Source organism: Choloepus didactylus, chromosome 6 (assembly GCF_015220235.1).
Source record: "Choloepus didactylus isolate mChoDid1 chromosome 6, mChoDid1.pri, whole genome shotgun sequence".
Classification (NCBI taxonomy): Eukaryota; Metazoa; Chordata; class Mammalia; order Pilosa; family Megalonychidae; genus Choloepus; species Choloepus didactylus.
In genome coordinates, this window is record NC_051312.1 from 36,328,162 (window position 1) to 36,346,812 (window position 18,651).

Sequence of the window (18,651 nt, forward strand, 5' to 3'; positions counted from 1 at the left end):
ATTTTGAAATGCAACCCAGGAGCAAAGGACCAGCAGATGCCAGCCACATGCCTTCCCAGCTGACAGGTGTTCCAGACACCATTGGCCATTCTTCAGTGAAGATATCCTCTTGTTGATGCCTTAGTTTGGACACTTCTATGGCCTTATAACTGTAAATTTGTAACCAATAAACCCCCTTTATAAAAGCCAATCCAATTCCGGTATTTTGCATTCCAACAACACTAGCAAATCGGAACAGGGGACAAAGCAATATTACTCTTAGATATGCAATCATTTTTAAGTACTAGAAGAGATCAAGAAAAAGACCTGAACATAGTCCACATGTTCAAAGATGTCTCCACGATGGTAGCGCACAGGCTGGTCCCACTGGCAATGCAAGCTCTGCTGCTGATTGACCAGACGGCATATTTGATGATTTCCTGGAATAGGAAAGGAAATTAAATATATTGAGGAAGGTCAGCCATGCCAATATGATTTTCTGATTTTGAGTCATTTAGCTTTAACCCTGATTCCCTCAGAGCCTAGCAGAGCACTTACACAGGGGAGATACTTAATACAGTTAATTAAATTAAATCATCCTAAAGAAACTCCTGTTTTTTTACCCATAAAACAATGGGGCTCTTCTAGATGATCACTGAAGTATCTTTGGGCAATTATATTCTATAATTGTAAAATCTACTGATTCCATAGTTTTAAGAGACTATGGAAATCACTCTGCAGAGAATTTATTTACTTTATAATTTTGTTTCAATTTATATAAAAGGGCTCTGGCTACACTTCAGTAGACTGAGCAGTAAATAATCCCAAGGACTCAATACATCTTTACACTTAAAATAGCAAAGAAAACTCATTAGGTAGATTGTAAAATGGACTGTAAATAGCTGAGATTCAAAGGCTAAGAGGTTTTTCAGACCAAGGTATTTATCTGGGGAGAAGGGTATAATTTAATGGATTCTATTAAATCATTCTCTAGTGTCTTGATGTCAGATCTGCTCCCTTGGGGTATGATTAGAAACTAAACATTCTGGATAAAACTAAACCATGGATTTACTGTCAATCCAAGATCCCCCAAATCTAAAACCCCAGGTTCTTTCTATTGTGGGGGTCATGGACTCTAAGATATTTTAATAAACACTTTATACCCACTTCCCAGAAATAAATGATGCACATACGCAATTCCGCATATAATTTTGGAAGGATTTCAGAATCCCCTGAAACAAGTCCATTGATCTAAGTTGATCTCTAAAATCTCACTTCAAAAAAAAAAAGGTTGTTTTTAGAAGGTAACAAAAAAAGAACATTTAGCTTTACTGTCTGTCTTAGCTGAAGAGTAGGTGCTTTGTTTCTAAGCTGTGGCCAGCTTGTATTCACTTATTGTAGGGTCATGCTACTCCAAGTGTATCTGAATGCAGACCAACAGGATCCAGCATCACCTGAGAACTTGTTAGAAAGACCATCTCAGGCCATACCTTGGACCTACTGAATGAAAGCCTGAGGTAGGTCTGAAGTATGATTTCCAGGAGATTCATATGTACATTAAAACTGGAGAAACACTGATATAAGGCACAGAGGGCAAAAAATGTTTTAAGACTCCTGGGATCTAAAAGACTTGGTTTTTACTTTGCAATGTGAATGAAAAAAAAGCAAGAAGGTCCAAAACTAGCTCTCCAGGCCACCTGGTATACTCGCTGTGAAGAATCTTTATTTTAAGATTTAACATTAAGAGGAGTCAAAAGCACAACTTTATACTGCTCATGGCTACACAGAAGTTATGAAAGTAAAACATGCTAGAAGTAAATTTCCTAATCTGTCCTCAATCGCTTGGAATTAATACTTACCTAATTGTGCCTCTTTTGCCATCTGAGTCTCATGGATGATGTTTCTTAAGATTTGCTCCTCCTGAATTAGCTTATGTTTTTCTAGGATCTCCTGCTGTCTCAGGTAGTGGTCATGCTGCTTTTGATACTCTTTCAACTCATTCAGTGTTCGCTGGAGGGATCTTAACATTTTTTAACACCAGGAAAAAGTTACAGAGCTTTGGAATGGTGAATTTTTAACCCACTTAGATACTGGTTCTTCGCAATAATGGCTAAGTTTTTTTTCTTTTATTCTAACATGCAACTACTCTACCACAGCTTCAGGAATAACAGGACTAAATTAATGCTATTCTTTTATTAAAACTCAGGGGCAAAATACAGGATGTGAAATTCTTCCCTTAAAAATATTTTTTTTGACATTAAGTGGTGTGTTGAGCTTTCCAAGTGCCATAAAAAATATGCAAATCCTTTCCTCCTTTTAATCTTTCCTTAGATTCTTCCTAAAGGCAATGTTAAGAGTAAGGCCACAGCACCTTGCTCTCACACTCTAGCTCCTTGGTTTATAGACATAGGGAAAAAACCACGGAAAATTCTGCTCAGAAGGGAACATTCTCTACTACCTGATTTCAATAAATCAGCTGTTTGATTACAATTAGTAACAAAATTCTTATTACCTATTATATTACACTATAGATTTAGGAATGGTATAGACTATGGAAGAGAGAACTACTTCCACTCTTAAGAGCAAAATTTAGGAAGAAGCTCAATTTTATGAATGAAATCACAGAACAAGTTTTGATCAGTTGTAACGGAAGCCAGTTATCAAGGTAAGCTATCATACCTTCCTTTTCATTTCATTATCCTTTGAACAGATTGAAAAATAAGCAAATAGAAAAATTAAATTCCAAATCTCCATTTAAATGTCTAATAATCAAATTAGGCCAATTCTATAAGAAATGAACAATTCAGTTCTGAGTTTCATGAACTTTCTTAATTGGACTTATTTATAGAATAAAAACATATTTTCCATTAGGTATACTACAAGGACCAACTACAATAGAATTCCATTATTATATAACTTAACATACAAGTCTGATTAAATTGTGGGCCAAATAATGTCTCTCAACTACATAAAGCCCAACCCTAGGAGCCAAAGGAGAGAAAGATCAAATGTGGCACATGCAAGCGATTTTACTGACACTTGGTGTATTGCATGGAAATAGAAATGAAACTCACAGAACTACTGAATATCCTGCTCCCCTGCACCCAACGTGACTTCATAAAAATAATGGATGCCCCAAATTGTAAAGATTGAAACTACAGCTTTTATTGTAAACATTCTCTTTCTAAAATCCACTGGTGTGTGATAAACCACCTGGATTTGGAGAAAGGGGACAGGACCAGCAGTAGTGAAGGGGTTCTTTCTTAATTCTAATTACCAAAGCAACACTGGTATCACCTTACACAGATCTAACCTAAGATTCTACAGTGCTCGTGCTTCAGTGAAATTCCTTCTCTTAATTACCTATGTTGAGCCTCCAATTTTTGTTCGAGTTTTTGTTGACATAGGACAGCATGCTTCCTCTTTATAGCTTGCTCAAACCCAGGTTTGGCTTGTAAAGCATGGTCATAACAAAGCACTGAGTGATTATATTCCCCAAGCATCTGAAGAGACAAAACAGAACAAAACAAAACATACACACACAGGAAGTAAAAAGTTAGCCATGGCCTGGATGCATCTGTCCAAACTTCCTAATGATTTATGAGATCAAGCCTATATCTCATTTTACAGTGAATACTATTTTGATCAGTGGCTAAATCTCTACAATATGAAGGTAGGCTGTTGGATGGCTTAGTTGGAAGGTATTGCTATTTTAAGAGGTATACTCTGTAGGAGTTTAATTAATCAATTGATTAATTTTTTTATCTGTCAAGTGGCTAGAACAACTATGATACATTAATGTGTTGAGGATTTCCCCCTTAATTTCTTCATTTCTATCCCCTTCCCTTGATAAGACCAAAAAAAAAAAAAAAAAAAAAGATATTCTATGGTGGGGACAGGGGGTGAAAATAGCATCTGGTTTGCCTCATGAAGCAAAAAGTTGTATTTACTGCATATATATTCCCCAAAGTGTAATAGCTGGTGAAGAAATCGCTATCATCCAGAGCTGCGTGGACCACAACAGCAGCATCAGCAGAAAAGTGTGCTCTGTGTAGAACATTTGCCAGATTGACAAGGGCAATGTCTTTATGGTGCCTAAAAGAGAAGGAAAGATGTAATTAGATCTTACGAAAGAAGCATGTGTTCCACAATTAGCTATAACTACCTGATAAGGAAAACCGACATTCTAAGTTATTGTGCTTAGGAAAATAACTTTGAGTATATTTATAAGTGGAGAAAATAATTTAAGTTAATCATGTTTCATTTTTACTATATTGATGGTGCTTACTCAATCTGATAGCTACAAATTTTGCCACAAAAGTAAGATCTGGCAGACATTTTATCCTTTTAAAATGTATTTAGGGCTTATATTTGCTTTAAGAAAAAATTAATTTATGCTAATTTCTCCAAAGTTCTTACATTCAAGTCTCAAATTAATCAGAGGGCATGTACATTACGTATTTTTTTCTTAACAGAAATCAGAAGTATTTTATGTAATTATCACTTTAAACTTTTGACATCTGATTTTTTGTGATGAGACTAATTTCTTTGAAAAGGGACTGAGGGGAGTATAAGTATAATACAATGCTGCTGCTTATTGTGTTGTATGTATTGTTTCTCTAACAGTGGAAAATCAGGAGGTACAAAGGAAGGATCCTTACCTGGAAGAAAAGTGAAGTGCTCGCATGGCACATTCCACTACCTGATATGGCTCATTCTTTATTCTCCAGTAAAATGAAGCCATGTTATACAGTACCCATGAGGAAGAGTTCTAGAGATTAAAGAAATAAAATGACCATCAAATACAGCTCAAGACAGAGTCTTTAACTTAGAATGTTCAAAATGAACACTATGTTAGCTCTCCTGAAATTCAAGATGAAGAATTACTTAATTAAAGACTTATTTAATCATAGTAGTGATAACACAGAGGACGTACAAATAAACACCTGTCAAAAAACAGCCTCCCTTTTTGGGTGTTCTTTTTTATTTTTATTTTTTTCTTTATTTTGGAGTAATGAAAATGTTCTAAAATTGACTGTGGTGATGAATGCACAACTATATGATGATACTGTAAGCCACTGATTGTATATTTTGGATGGATTATATGGTATGTGAAAATATCTCAATAAAATTGCATAAAAAATAAACTCTTTATCATCAATTGAGCAAGTGCATTACAATGTAATCATTATATGGAGAACATCTAACTCTAGGCTATCATTCCAAGGGAAGACAAAGATGAAAAATCCATCAAGGGGCCACAACTTGTTGGGTCCTATTTCATTAGTTAATACATAATCTATTTAGACATGCCAGTTGCTCTAAGATGACACTACTGAACTATGATAACATATGACAATGGTATTCCTATTTATTTACCACCTGAATGAAGATAGGAATTGAAGCAAATGACAGGCTTATGCTTTTGTTTAGAATGAATTTTTATTTGTCATTTACTTACATGTGTTTAAAATCTAATTCAAACCTTTAAGCTTCTAAAAATTAAATCTTTAGGATTTAGTAATAAGTGTATTATTTAGTCAAGTTAAAGAAGTTCAGATGGGCTTGTTCCTTTTGTGGTTTGGATTTTTCTTCCTCCAACATATACTGAATTTAATTTCCATGAAAGTTAAACAGTAAACATGTCAAAAATCCAACATAAGTTTAAATCCAAGTAGAGAAAGTTTTAAATTTTGCATGGAAAAAAAGTAATAAATTTTAAGATAAACTGAAAAAAAATTTGAATTATATATGACAGGCAAGATTTAACATATATATATATATGTTATATATATATATATAAAAAGTTAAAAAATCTAAAGACAAAGACCCAAGAGAAAATGGGCCAAGAACATAGACAATTCAAAGATATGAAATAATGGCTACCAAGCATGTAAAAAAAATGTATAACTTCACAAAGAATAGAAATTAAGAAGATACAAGTTGTCCTTTTACAAACTGGCAAACATTAAAAAAGAACGCCAATACTCACTGCTGGCTACATTGCATATTAACCCCAGATATTAACTGTAGAAAGGTTAGATTGTTACAGCATTTCTGGGGGCAATTTCATACGAATGTAAAAGGTTTAAAAATATGATTCCCCTTGGAGTTCCATGATTCCACTATTAAAAATTTATCCTATGGGAATATTTAAGTTTAAATATAAAGATGTTTAAAAATCAATATCCAAAAGTTATATTAAAAAACCAGTAATTACCTCTGAGTTGTGAAATTATACTTTCTCTTTTATATATTTTTAAATAGTTTGAATTTTTTATAAGAACCAATTATTTTAATTTAAAAAGTTATTTTTAAGATTAAAATAATAAGTCCCATCCTGTGTTATACATCTTGAAGCTTTCTATCTTCAAGTAAAGTATATAATTTTTTGAGTGATGCAATTAAAGATTTTAGCATGATGAACAGATGAACTGTGAACTTCTGTTACTTACAGTTGGTTAATGAATATGACATTCTTTTATAACTGACTTGTGACTTAGGTTTCAATCTCATTTTTTTGAAGTCCCTTGAGAAAGTTTTCTTTAAAACAAAAAATGAAGTAGGTGTTTTTTCTTTTGTATTAATAAGAACTTTGACTTTTGTCTTTTATTTTCAGAGTTAATACTGTGGATTGGGACAAGAAGAGGCAATTAAAAATTCTATATGAACTACTAAAAACATGATAAGCAGAATACTTTGCGCATCAAAGCTTATTGGAGGTAAGAGGAAAATATTTAAAGAAAAATCTTTTTACAAGATTTCTCACAAATCTTCCCCAATTCTAGAAACGTTGGGATGTCACTGATAATTACTTTCTCATTCTTTTGAAGCACTTTTTGTTTTCTTGGCTGTTAGGGTACTGCACTCTCCTGGACACCCTCCTCAGTCTCCTTTGCTGACTTTTCCCCTCTCTGATTGATAGCTAAATGTTGAGTACCCCAAAACTCAGACCAGCTGCTTCTCAAACATCCCTCTCTCCCTGATAAACTTTTCTAGTCCCATGGCTTTAAATACACCCTATTTAATGATTATTCTCTATCTATATACCAGGCTCTGACCATTACTGGAATTTTAGACTCACATAGGTATCTTAAATTTAACATGGTCAAAACAGAACTCTAGCTCCTCTTCTATCAACAATCCTGCTCCTCCTCCAAGTTGCTCAAGTAAAAAATTTAGGAGTTATTCTTGGTTTCTCCTTTTCCCTCATCTCCCACATCCAATTCATCAGCTTTTATAACTCTTAAACATATCCTGAAATAGTTCGATTCTCTTCATTTCCAATACCAACCATTCCAGTCCAAACCATCTTCATACCTCCCCTGAACTACTGCAATAGCCTTCTAATTGGTCTCTATATTTCTCCAGTTTTGGCTCCTTCCAGTCATTTCCCCATATAGTAACCAATGTGATCTTTAAAAATATTAATTATGTTCCAGCTTGTCAGCAGACTTAGAATGGAACTAAAAGTCCTTACCCTGGCTTTCAAAGCCCTACATAATCTGGCCCTAGCATAGTTCTCTGGCTCATCTCCTATCACCCTCTCCCATGCTCACTGTGCTCCAGTCATACTTGCCTGACTTTGATTATATGCTACCTGAGCTCATTCAGTCTTCAGAGTCCTTGCCTTGCCTACAATATTCTTCCCTGATTTTCGAAGTTTAGTTCCTTCCTGTCATTCAGATGTCATCTTAAATTTCATCATTCTGTGAAGGATAACCCCAACCACTTATTCTAAAGGAACCACACAGTTAACCCCTATTTTAGTTTGCTATAGAGCACTTACCACTATGGTCTACTCTCAACTAACCATTCTCTGAAGGATATTTTAAATCCTGGGTCAGTTTCCCATATTAATCATCAAGTTCTGGGAATGCAAAATGTTTTACATTACCTTCAGAAAAACAAGATGAAGAAGGTAACTTAGCTACAAAAAATAAACAAACATATAATGCATTTGAAAGTCAAACTGTTTTTTATACTTTTGTCTGACAATTCCTCTCTTTTGACATGCATAGCCAGATATCTGAATAAACCGTATATAAATGTTGCAATTACACATTTTACTTAATACCACTATAATTAATACTGCTTAGAAACTAACCTGCAATTTATGATACTCCTTAGGCATAGAGAAGAGCAAAAACCGTTTTCTAAATTCCCACATGTTATCCTGAATGATACATTTAAATTCTTGGGTCCTGTTACATAATTCCCTATTTCATTTTTTTTAAAGATGTTCCCTTAAAAGAAAATTACAAGAAGATTTTATTGCTGGTGGTGATTCTTTTCCATGTCCAGAGAACAGTGATAATCTATGTATTGTGTGCAGATATATCAAAGATACCAAAATGTTAAATTTTCTTTCACACTCAAAATATACAATCTAGCCCATAAGTCCTGTTGTTTATATTAGTTCATTATTTGTTTTTTCATGCATTAGTTAAGATAAAACTTTTCAGCGCCCCCTCCTGGTAAAGGGGACTGATCTATCAATGTTTCTTCCCAGCTTTCAACTATACAGTTTATATTAATGTAATCGTAATTTAAAATCACTCTAAACAAAAACAAGCTAGGCAGGTATTTTATGAGAGAAAAATGTTTTCTATTTACACAGAGTCTCCTGGCCCTTTAAGTCACTTATGACTTACCTTCCGTAGACCTTCATGAATGAGGTGACCTATATCATCTATACTCCTTCCTAATCGCTTAGATAAATATGTGAAGATTGGATCCTCTTTAGGTAATAGAGGTGCGGAAAGATTAATTCTCTCTTGTACACCCTGAGGAGAAGAAGAAAAAAAAAATGGAAAAAACAAAAACAAAAACATAGAAAAAAGGAGATTATGAGGCATAAAAGATTACAAGTATAGTTTGTAATACTAAATTTTGAGGTATTTGTTTTGAAGAATTTTAATAGTTTCATTCCAAGTTTAAAAAAAAAACAGAAATCTGGGAAGAGAGAAGAAAGAAAGTTTTTATAAGCAAGAGATCAAATGAAAGAAAAAATGCGAAAAAAATAACTAAAGTTTTCTACTTACTCGCAAGTGCTGAAAAGCATGTATACTGTATGGAAGTTCTAGAATTTTTGTACAATCAGGTTGCTCAGGGTCTGGTGGAACAGGAGATTCTGTGTCTATATAATCTTCAGGGCTAAAATCAAGAAGCAAGAAGTAATGAATGAATGAAAAGTGAGATAAATGATATTTAAGAAATGACAATTTTTTTGCTAATTGAACTATATTCTTACAGCATGTCAACTGTACAGTCAGTATCAGTCAGCATTCTTATTTTTCCTATCGCAGCTGTCTGAGTTAAATATTTTGGGAGTCCAACTTAAATGGGCTAGGTCAAGAGTTTGCAAATAGTAAGTGGGACAAATAATGTTAAGATTGTGGACTTTTAAAAAGCTAATACTTCGTGCTAAATTGTTTCTAGAAATGTTAAACCAATTTTCACTTTCACCGACAGCCTCTCTGCATTTTCACCAGTTACAGATTTCATCTAATTTGATAACAGGAGAACTATCTAAATGTTTTAATTAATTTGTACTTATTTGATGATTACTGAGAAATACTTTTCCCACATGTTTATTGTCCATGTATATTTCTTTTACTATATATCAGTGGATTTTCTACTGTGGTGTTATGTTTTTATCTTATTTGCAAGAATTCTACATGTAGTATGCATTTTGAACTTCCAAATTTTAATCACCTCAGCTGTAATTGAGGCTTACTCTCATTATAGGAATACTTTCTTACTGATTTCAGAATGGTCTGTTTGGAAAACCTTAATTTTATTTTTGGAAAGATAATCTCTTTACCTGATATCTTTGCTCTCCAAAGTTATGTATGTGCCATCATACAAGTCCAAGTCCCCGAGGGGCACCTTGGCTTTGATGCAGTCTGGATCTTCTTTATTATGTCTCTGTTCCAGCCCTGTATCTCTGTCCTCATTCTCTTCTATGTGAATTTTTTGAGCAACTAATTGCTTCTGTCAAGAAGAAAATAAAAACAATGGATTCTTCTAATATTGTAGTCTAGATACCACTTAAAAGAAAGGAGAATTTAATTAGTGCTAAAAAAGTCAGAGAATCCTTTGTGAAATAAGATAAAAGACAGAACTGTTCCCACCATCCATATCTATCATATACTAAAATTTTTCCATACTCATTTCTGATTTTTTTTGTTTTAATGGATACAGAAGATTTAAGATTTATGTACCTTAGTAGATGTGGCATAAATTATCTGTTTTAATGGATATAGAAGAATACATTTCTCCATTTTCCTGTAAACATTTAGGTTGCTTCCTTTTTTATTTTTTTTGCAATTAAAAATACAATATTCTTAAAGAAGTTCCATCAGGACTAGAAAATGGATATACATTTTCAGTTTTACTTAGATACTGTCAATCTGTTCTTCAAAGCAGTTAAAATAATTAGATTCTACCAGCAGATTATGATCATGAGTGCCTGTATCTCTATGAACTCACCAAATATTTGGTGTTGTCATGCTTTTTAATTTATGCCAATCTGATGGGTCTGAAATGTTCTCATTTTAACTACTGTAGACTGTATTACTATTTACTAATATTGGTTGCCCCTCCTTACGGGAAAATTATACATCACTGTACTGCTGGACTCAGGCTTTGGCCAACGTAACAAGAGAACTGCCATCTGACACTTCTGCAGGGAAGCTTTTATTGAGCCAGTGTATGCTCCACTGTTCTTTCTTTTGCCTGGGCCACCAGGACTGGCAATATTGCAGATAGTGGCTGCTCTGTCAGCCTGGGTCTTGAAGTGAGGATCACAGTGACACAGTATGAAGCTCTGAGAAAGCCCACGATGGTCATTTAGCCTGACCTTATTGTTTTAAGCCATTAAGATGTTTGAGTTATTAAACAGGATAGATCTCATGATCTGTTCATAATTATTTATTCCCTCCCAACCTTCTTCCCTGCCCACAACTACAGGCTTGGTCAAGTGACTTGCTTTGGCAAATGTGATGTATTCCACTTTTATGTTTGTATTGTTTGGTTGTTCCTCTCTGCTTTCCTTCATGAGAATAGCATACTCCAGAACAGTGCCTGTTCTTTCAACTTGGGTCCATCCTAGTATAGAAGATGTATGGAGTAAGCTAAATAAATCTGTAGTCGACCTACTGTTCTCAGGTAATGTGAATTTAAAAAATCAATGTTTGTTTGTTAAGCTACTATATTTTGCTGATGTAGCTGAAGCCTATATGTTGATTTTGTGTAAATATATATATATAAAATATTTTAAGAGTGTAGAAGAACTACAGTATAAAATATTCATGGGACTAATACATCAAATAAATTCAAGATAGTGGTTACTTTGAAAAGGGAAAGAGGGATTTAGAAAGCAGAATGACAAAGGAAACCAATAATATTGATTAGATTTGCGTTTTTTTTTTTTTTCCCAAGACTACTTGACATGTGGCAATGTTCTTAAATTTTTAATATAATATTTACCCGTAAGTTTTCCAACACGGTTTTAACTTACTCAGTTAAAATGTGTCAAGAGTCTAGCATGCTTTAATCACTGAACATTCTCCAACAGACTACATATTGCTAATTTTATCTAGTTTTACCTTTTGAAACACAATAAATAGCTAACTAAACTTAGCAATGTTTTTACTCACCATTATTTCCTATCCTATGCACTTCCATCAGGTTATTTTCTTGTAGAAGCACATCTTTATTATTATTATTTTTACATGATGGTTTGTGGTTAGTAAATTCCATCTTTGTATGTCAGAAAACACCTTTACTTTGCCTTCACTCTTGAATGATAGTTTAAAAGAATATAAAACTCTAATTTAAGAGATTTTCCCTTAGCACTCTGAGACTATTCTTTCATTGTCTTCTACTACCTAAAAAGTCTGATGTCCATCTAGTTGTTACTACTTGGTAGATAAATTTCCTTATCTTATCTCATGGCTTTAAATCTATAGGCTGATAACTAACAAATTTATACCTCCTGCTAGGGCCTTCTCCCCAAGTTCACATTTGAATAACCAACTCTCTACTCAGCATCTCCACTTGGATGTCTAACAGGCATCTCAAACTTAATTTATCAAAGCAAAATTCCTCACCAATCCTGCACCTTCTTTCATCTTCTCCTTCTCAGCTAACAGCAACTCCATCCTTCTTATCACTCAGGTCAAAAACCCTGGAGTCATCCTTGACCCCTCTCCATCTCTGTCTCTCTTCCCAATCACTTCATCCTCACCCCTGTTATCTAGTAGTTTTGCGGTTATTTTCAGTTTCTATCCAGTACTCAAGTCCAGCAACAGACCTGAAGTTCTAACCCCAAAGTAGTATTCTGCCCTGAAATGATATTCAAGAAACTGAAGATGTAATTACTGAACTACTGGATGACTCAGTTCTGCTTCTGATCATCAGGTGTTTTTTTTTTTTTTTTTTTTTTTAATTCAGTTTTACTGAAATATATTCACATACCATACAGTCATCCATGATATACAATCAACTGTTCACAGTACGATCACATAGTTATGCATTCATCACCACAATCTATTTCTGAACATTTTCCTTACATCAGAAAGAATCAGAATAAGAATAAAAAACATAAGTTAAAAAAGAACACTCAAACCATTCCCCCTCCCATCTCTCCCTATTTGTCATTTAGCTTTTGTCCCCACTTTTCTACCCATTCATCCACACACTAGACAAAGGGAGTGTGATCCACAAGGCCTTCACAATCACACTGTCACCCCTTGTAATCTACATTATTATACAATTGTCTTCAGGAGTCCAGACTACTGGGTTGGATTTGGTAGTTTTAGGTATTTACTTCTAGCTATTCCAATACATTAAAACCTAAGAGGTGTTATCTATACAGTGCATAAGAATGTCCACCAGAGAGACCTCTCAACTCCATTTGAAATCTCTCAGCCACTGAAAGTATTTTGTCTCATTTCGTATCCCCCTTTTGGTCAAGAAGATATTCTTAATCCCACGATGCTGGGTCCAGATTCATCCCCGGGAGTCATATCCTGCATTGCCAGGGAGATTTACACCCCTGGGAGTCGGGTCCCATGTAGTGGGGAGGGCAGTGAGTTAACCTGCCGGGTGGCTCAGTTAGAGAGAGAGAGGGCCACATCTGAGCAACAAAGAGGTACTCAGGGGGAGACTCTTAGGCACAATTATATGCAAGTTTAGCCTCTCCTTTGCCGTAACAAGCCCCACAAGGGCAAGTCCCATGATAGAGGGCTCGGCACATCAAACCGCCAATCCCAATGTTTGTGACAATATCAACACCAGTCCAGGTGAGGAGGTCCAACACTTCTGCACCTTCCCCCAGCTCCTTGGGGAGAGGGAGGGAGCTGTAAATATATTTTTTATTCTCTGCCCAAATTACTTTGGGATGTGTCACTATTTCACTCTAACCTATACTAACCCACCATATCTCACTTCCTATTCAAAGCTCCATGCAATCGTGGTGTTTGAACAAACCGACTGTAGAGTTTTACTGTCCAGAAAATATAGATCCTGCACCAAATAGACATCTCTTCCCTTGGTCTCATATGGAAGTTGAAGTTTTAAAACAGTCAGTTTTGACCTTTACCCTTTGGCCCTGTTTGCCCTAGTCTTAACCAGATCTGCTTCATTCATATCACTAATTGAAGTCTGGGCTCTTTTTCAGCTTTTTTTTAACAGTTGCTGTGTGCACTAACACTGACATTCATATCTGCCAATCTCTAGCTCTGAGTTTCAGGTGTCTCAGAGATACGCATTGTTCCAGAGACCAATCAGGTCATACACTAAGGGATCAGCATCTCAAAGTTTAGAGATAGGCATTATAATTCAGGAATAGAGTTGACTGCTGTATGAGCTTACAATCTAGGGACCATTACAATAATCAAGTCCACGTTAGGCTATGGTCATCAGGTTTTGTTTTGTCTTCCTGCTAGCTTATTAAGTAACTGACCCATTTTTAAATTTTTTTCAGACTCTTTTCATGAGCAGGTGGGCTCTACACTAGTCTTCAGGCAGTAAGCGTAGTACTGTTCCTTCATCTTATATGGAATATTGTTAGTCCCATTTACTCCACATAGTTGAATTACCAGAAACCACAGCCTACTTCTGGACTTGGAGCCCAGAAAGGTCCACAGCTTCTGTCACATTCCCAGCTTTGTGTTTCTTTTCTATTTGTGGTCCATGGAGATGTTTTTTATTTCTTTAAGCCTGGCTACATCTTATTTTGATTTTCATTCTTGTATTTTATTTGTCATTGCTCTGTATATGAAGAAGAGAAGTGTACTTAAATGTCAACTCACTATACCACCTTAACACAATTTAGTGGAGTCACTATTTTTCATTTGCATTTTCATTGATTTGATTAAGGCCATTTTTCCTACATATTCTCTAATTTAAATCTCCTTTTCTTTATATTATATTATAGTTCCTCCTAAAACAAAAGACAGCAATAAATGTATACAAGAAGTGCCCATGCATCTGAAAATAAAAACTAGTTTCTGCACCACTGTATCTTTCTGAACACTGTTTAAATAAAACAGATCATACTTCCAAGCCTGAAGCCCTCAAATACACATATTGTCTTACTCCTAGTAGTCATAAAAATCAAAAATTACATTTATTATAAGTGATAAAACTGGTAGGAACAGGTGAGAAACTATTTTTAAAATGGTGTTCTAATTCCTACAAATAGTCTAAAAATATCACTGTCTATGCAGATCTGGTTAACATAAGCTAAAAGCTTTTCTCCATCTTAATTCACAGAAATTAAAAATATATATATTTCTCTCTATATATATATGTACATTATATAGACACACATACACTATATATATATAGACAGAGGTACCAGTTTAAATCTACATAAATGAAATTTGGAGTTTTTACTTGACTAGAAAATGAATGTCAACCTGGTTTAACAGCTTTTAAATGAAGAGACATTGGTTTTTCGGTTAGTTCTGCTTTAACTTGCTTTGTGAACTCAGGCCATTCCCTAACTATCATTGGTCTTAGTGTTTCCTTGCCTCTAAAATGAAGATGATTTTTATGATTTCTTCTAGCTCTCAAAGACTCTGATTCTACACTTATTATTCCCAACAGTTTTATAAGTCTCATACTTTTTCTACAACTATAGTTCCCTTAAAATTTGGGTTTGATTTACAATGTAGCTTTTAAACAGAGACTTTATGAGGAAACACTTGAGCTTTTCCAATAATTAAGCAAAATCAGTTTATGGAAATAAATGATAGAGAAAGGTAAAACTGATCACTGCTTTGCTTATTAAACAAAAACACTCATATTTTACTAGTACAAATCTATAGGTTCAGGATGTAAAGTGATCAATGCTTTTCACCTCAACCAGAAGAACACACAATACAGTAGGACTCCAGTTTTTAGAGCTTGGAAATTCATCAAAATTATCCTTCTATGGGGCATTAACCTTTCTTCCTTATTATACTTTACCCAAACTCTTCTTCTAAGAATATCTTCGGAGAGTATAACCTTTTCATACTTGATGGAAAAACTTAAACATAGGAACTTTGTTCAAGGATATAGTGAGTCAAGAGTCAGGCATAAAACCCAGGCTAGGGCAGTCTGTTTCTCTTACTATTGCTCAAATGTCACTAAGATTAGATGATTTTTTTAAAAACCATGACTTAAAGGTAGTATAGTCATGTAAAAGTCAGAAGAAGCAGGCTTAAGAAATAATAGGCTTTAACTTTTCTTTGAACATAGTTCCTATGAAATGCAAAAAGTTCCAGCTGCATATCATATGCCCAGTTGCCTCACCTCCAATTCTTTGAGGTAGTTAACAGTTGTTTCTTGTCTCATTAGTATAACTAAGTCATGCGGATGCTTCAAGTTCATTGGTGAATCCACCTGCAAGCAAGCAATAAATAAATAAGTGATGTTCAGATTTCATGAAGGTTTGTTTGGATTAACAAAGTCTCCTTTAACATGGTTTGAATTATTGCTCAATCACAATTATAATCAGTGTCAGGTACTTAGTTAAACTCAAAGGGTATTTCAAAAGTGAGCATGTGTAAATTTTAGTAATGGGAATGACAGGTTCAATAGCTATATTCCTTGAAATCCAACTTAAAACTGTAAGACATTGAAGTAAACATTCTGATTTGATAGGTCATATAAGAAATACTCAAGAATAGAGGTATTTGGCAATGGATGACAAAGTAACTTCTTAAAAAAGATGTTTCACACCTGTAATAATAAAAGAGAGACTGTCCTGTCTTTATAGCACATTCCATACCTGTACACATTTGAAAGCAATAAAAGGGAAAATATTAAAAACACTTACTTTTGAAGGCTATTTATGGATGCCATAAATCAAATAAAATATAAAATGACCTTGAGATTTATTACTTATAGCTCATGTTCTCTGAATCATAAACAAGCAACTATTTTTGTTAAAGTTGTGGGGAAAATGAATCCTCATCTACTAGTGGAAGGCTTATAAACTGGTTCTCATTGTTTGGGGGTCCTCTGACAGCATACATCTAAATTGTAAAGGCGCATACCCTTTGACCTAGGAATAGAAACTCTAGGAAACTATCCTATAGAAATTCTTAAACAAGTAGGCAAAGATATATACAAGGATGCTCTTTACAACATCACTTTTAACTTCAAAAAAATAAGAACAACCTGAATCCACTAATAAGGGAAAAGGGAAATCCATCATCCAATGGAATGAAATGCAGAAAAACTAGATCTACTGGAATAGAAAGATGTCTACACTGAAGAATTAACTAAAAACAGTAAACAATAATAGGTATGCTACAACATTTTTTGTTTAAAAAATTACATGTATATACTTTTATAGATATAGACGTATATATGTTTGTATAAGTATAAAAATAAGTAGATTTACAGTGGTTTCTTCCAGGAAGTGGACTTAAAGAAGAGAGGTATTGTTCTAATTTGCTAATGCTGAACAGGTATGTTCACTTTTTTTTACTTTATTCACTTCTATATTTTAAAAATTGTTTATAATGTATATATAATAAATTTATAATAATGAAAAAAAAAATCCAACATATACACAATGGGTTTTTGAATTTCAGAAATATTCAAGCCAGTGAGTCTCCCGGTAGGGGATGAGATGAACTATTTGTTACCAAAGTGTTACAATGGAGTTGTCAAATTACAGATGAGCCCTTTGTGAAGTTCTACTTTGAGAACAAACTATCTTTTTGTAACCTCTAAGAAATTGGATCAGCTCAAATAACCGATTTTAGAACAAGCTTTTTAAATGCAGAAGATAGCCTTGCCTGGACCTTGATGAATATGAGAGTCTATTAAAAAAACCCACAAAAACAAAACACTAAAAAAACAAGAAATAAGAACAATATGAAATAAAGTTGGACGGTTGCTTTAATACTATGCACTATAATAATTAGACAATGTTGGGTGAGAACTTCCACTAGTACTTTCAGCTCAATTATCTGAACTACATCTGGATGATTATCAACTCCTTTGGTCTTATTTTGAAGATGAGAGCCATCCACTGCTCCTCTTGGCCTTCCCACTATATTGGAATTTACATTAAAATTGAACTCTGAATTTAAAAGGCACTAAAAATACAATAGCAAGGCCTATACTTGACCACCTTAGCTATAAATCTCCTCTATTAAACCATCAAATCTAGCAAAGGCCTACAGGCAAAGGCCAGGTTATTGCAATAAGAGGGGGAAGATTTTGCTTCTCTTTTCATAATGTTTGAACATATTCCCAACAGTCATATGTGGGTAGGGCAGAAAAGCTACTATAATAGATTGAATAACAACTGACCCAACTCCAAAGCCCATCAGTCTTTTTAACAACAATGGGATATATTTTCACTAGCATACTGAAATTTTTACAGGAGAAAATATAAAAGCTACAGCCAGTGACCACATGCAAAAGACCTTTACGTAGGAAGCCAAAGAAAGTCTGATTACTTTGCAACTTTGTCCAGACCTAAAGAGGTAGTTATTTGGTAGATGACTCTACAGATATAAAAAATGAGGTTTTTAGTTGGTTTCCTATGGACGCGGGAAGCTTCATCGTAATGGAAAATCCTGGGATCAGAACTGAGGCCGTTTCAAAAAGTTTCCAGGTGAAGAAACAGAGGTTCAGAGAATTTAAGTAACTTGATTGCAGTCAAACAAATGCTGCCGGATCCAGGACTTGGACCCACCTATGTCTGAAATCAAAACTCAAACTGGGGGAGGAGGGAGGAAAAATGTAATGGAGACAGAGAAAAGCTATCACAGAGAGCTGGAGAGGATCAAGAGTGAGTGAAGTTTAAAAACCCATTGTGAGAGAGGGGCAAGATGGCGGCATAGAGAGGAGTGGAAGCTAAGCAGTCCCCCTGGAACAACTACAAAAAACCAGAAACAACTAGTAAATAATCCAGAATAACTGCAGGGGGACAAACGAGACCATCCACTCATCATACACCAACCTGAATTCGGAGGAATGCCTGAGAACACAGCATAAAATCTGTAAGTAAAACCTGCGGATCCAAGTCGGGAGACCCCCTCCCCCATAGCCCGAGCTGCGGAGCCGCGTGGTGCCAGAGAGACGCTCTCTCCTAGCAAGCAAATACAGCTCAGCTGAGCTCCAACTGGGGTTTTAAGTAGCGAGTGTGAAGTG

At 34.7% G+C, this 18,651-nt stretch overlaps 1 protein-coding gene across 5 annotated transcripts in view; it reads right to left on the reverse strand.

The window, feature by feature from the left end:
* Window positions 1-18,651, reverse strand: part of TTC17 (tetratricopeptide repeat domain 17) — a 164,500-nt gene that overhangs the window by 113,173 nt on the left and 32,676 nt on the right. For 4 of the 5 annotated variants that reach the window (XR_005217353.1, XM_037838737.1, XM_037838736.1 and 1 more), the window contains exons 2-10: window positions 15,790-15,879; window positions 9,806-9,975; window positions 9,024-9,135; window positions 8,634-8,765; window positions 4,641-4,750; window positions 3,930-4,074; window positions 3,343-3,482; window positions 1,839-1,999; window positions 307-419 (exon numbers count right to left, since the gene is read on the reverse strand). Coding sequence is in view for 4 of the 5 variants with exons in the window: in XM_037838737.1 (XP_037694665.1) it covers window positions 307-419; window positions 1,839-1,999; window positions 3,343-3,482; window positions 3,930-4,074; window positions 4,641-4,750; window positions 8,634-8,765; window positions 9,024-9,135; window positions 9,806-9,975; window positions 15,790-15,879 (1,173 nt within the window). In the remaining variant the exon portion in view is untranslated. Of the gene's footprint in view, window positions 1-306; window positions 420-1,838; window positions 2,000-3,342; window positions 3,483-3,929; window positions 4,075-4,640; window positions 4,751-8,086; window positions 8,226-8,633; window positions 8,766-9,023; window positions 9,136-9,805; window positions 9,976-15,789; window positions 15,880-18,651 lie in introns of those variants that run through there. The other variant, XM_037838738.1, reaches the window with a different exon arrangement.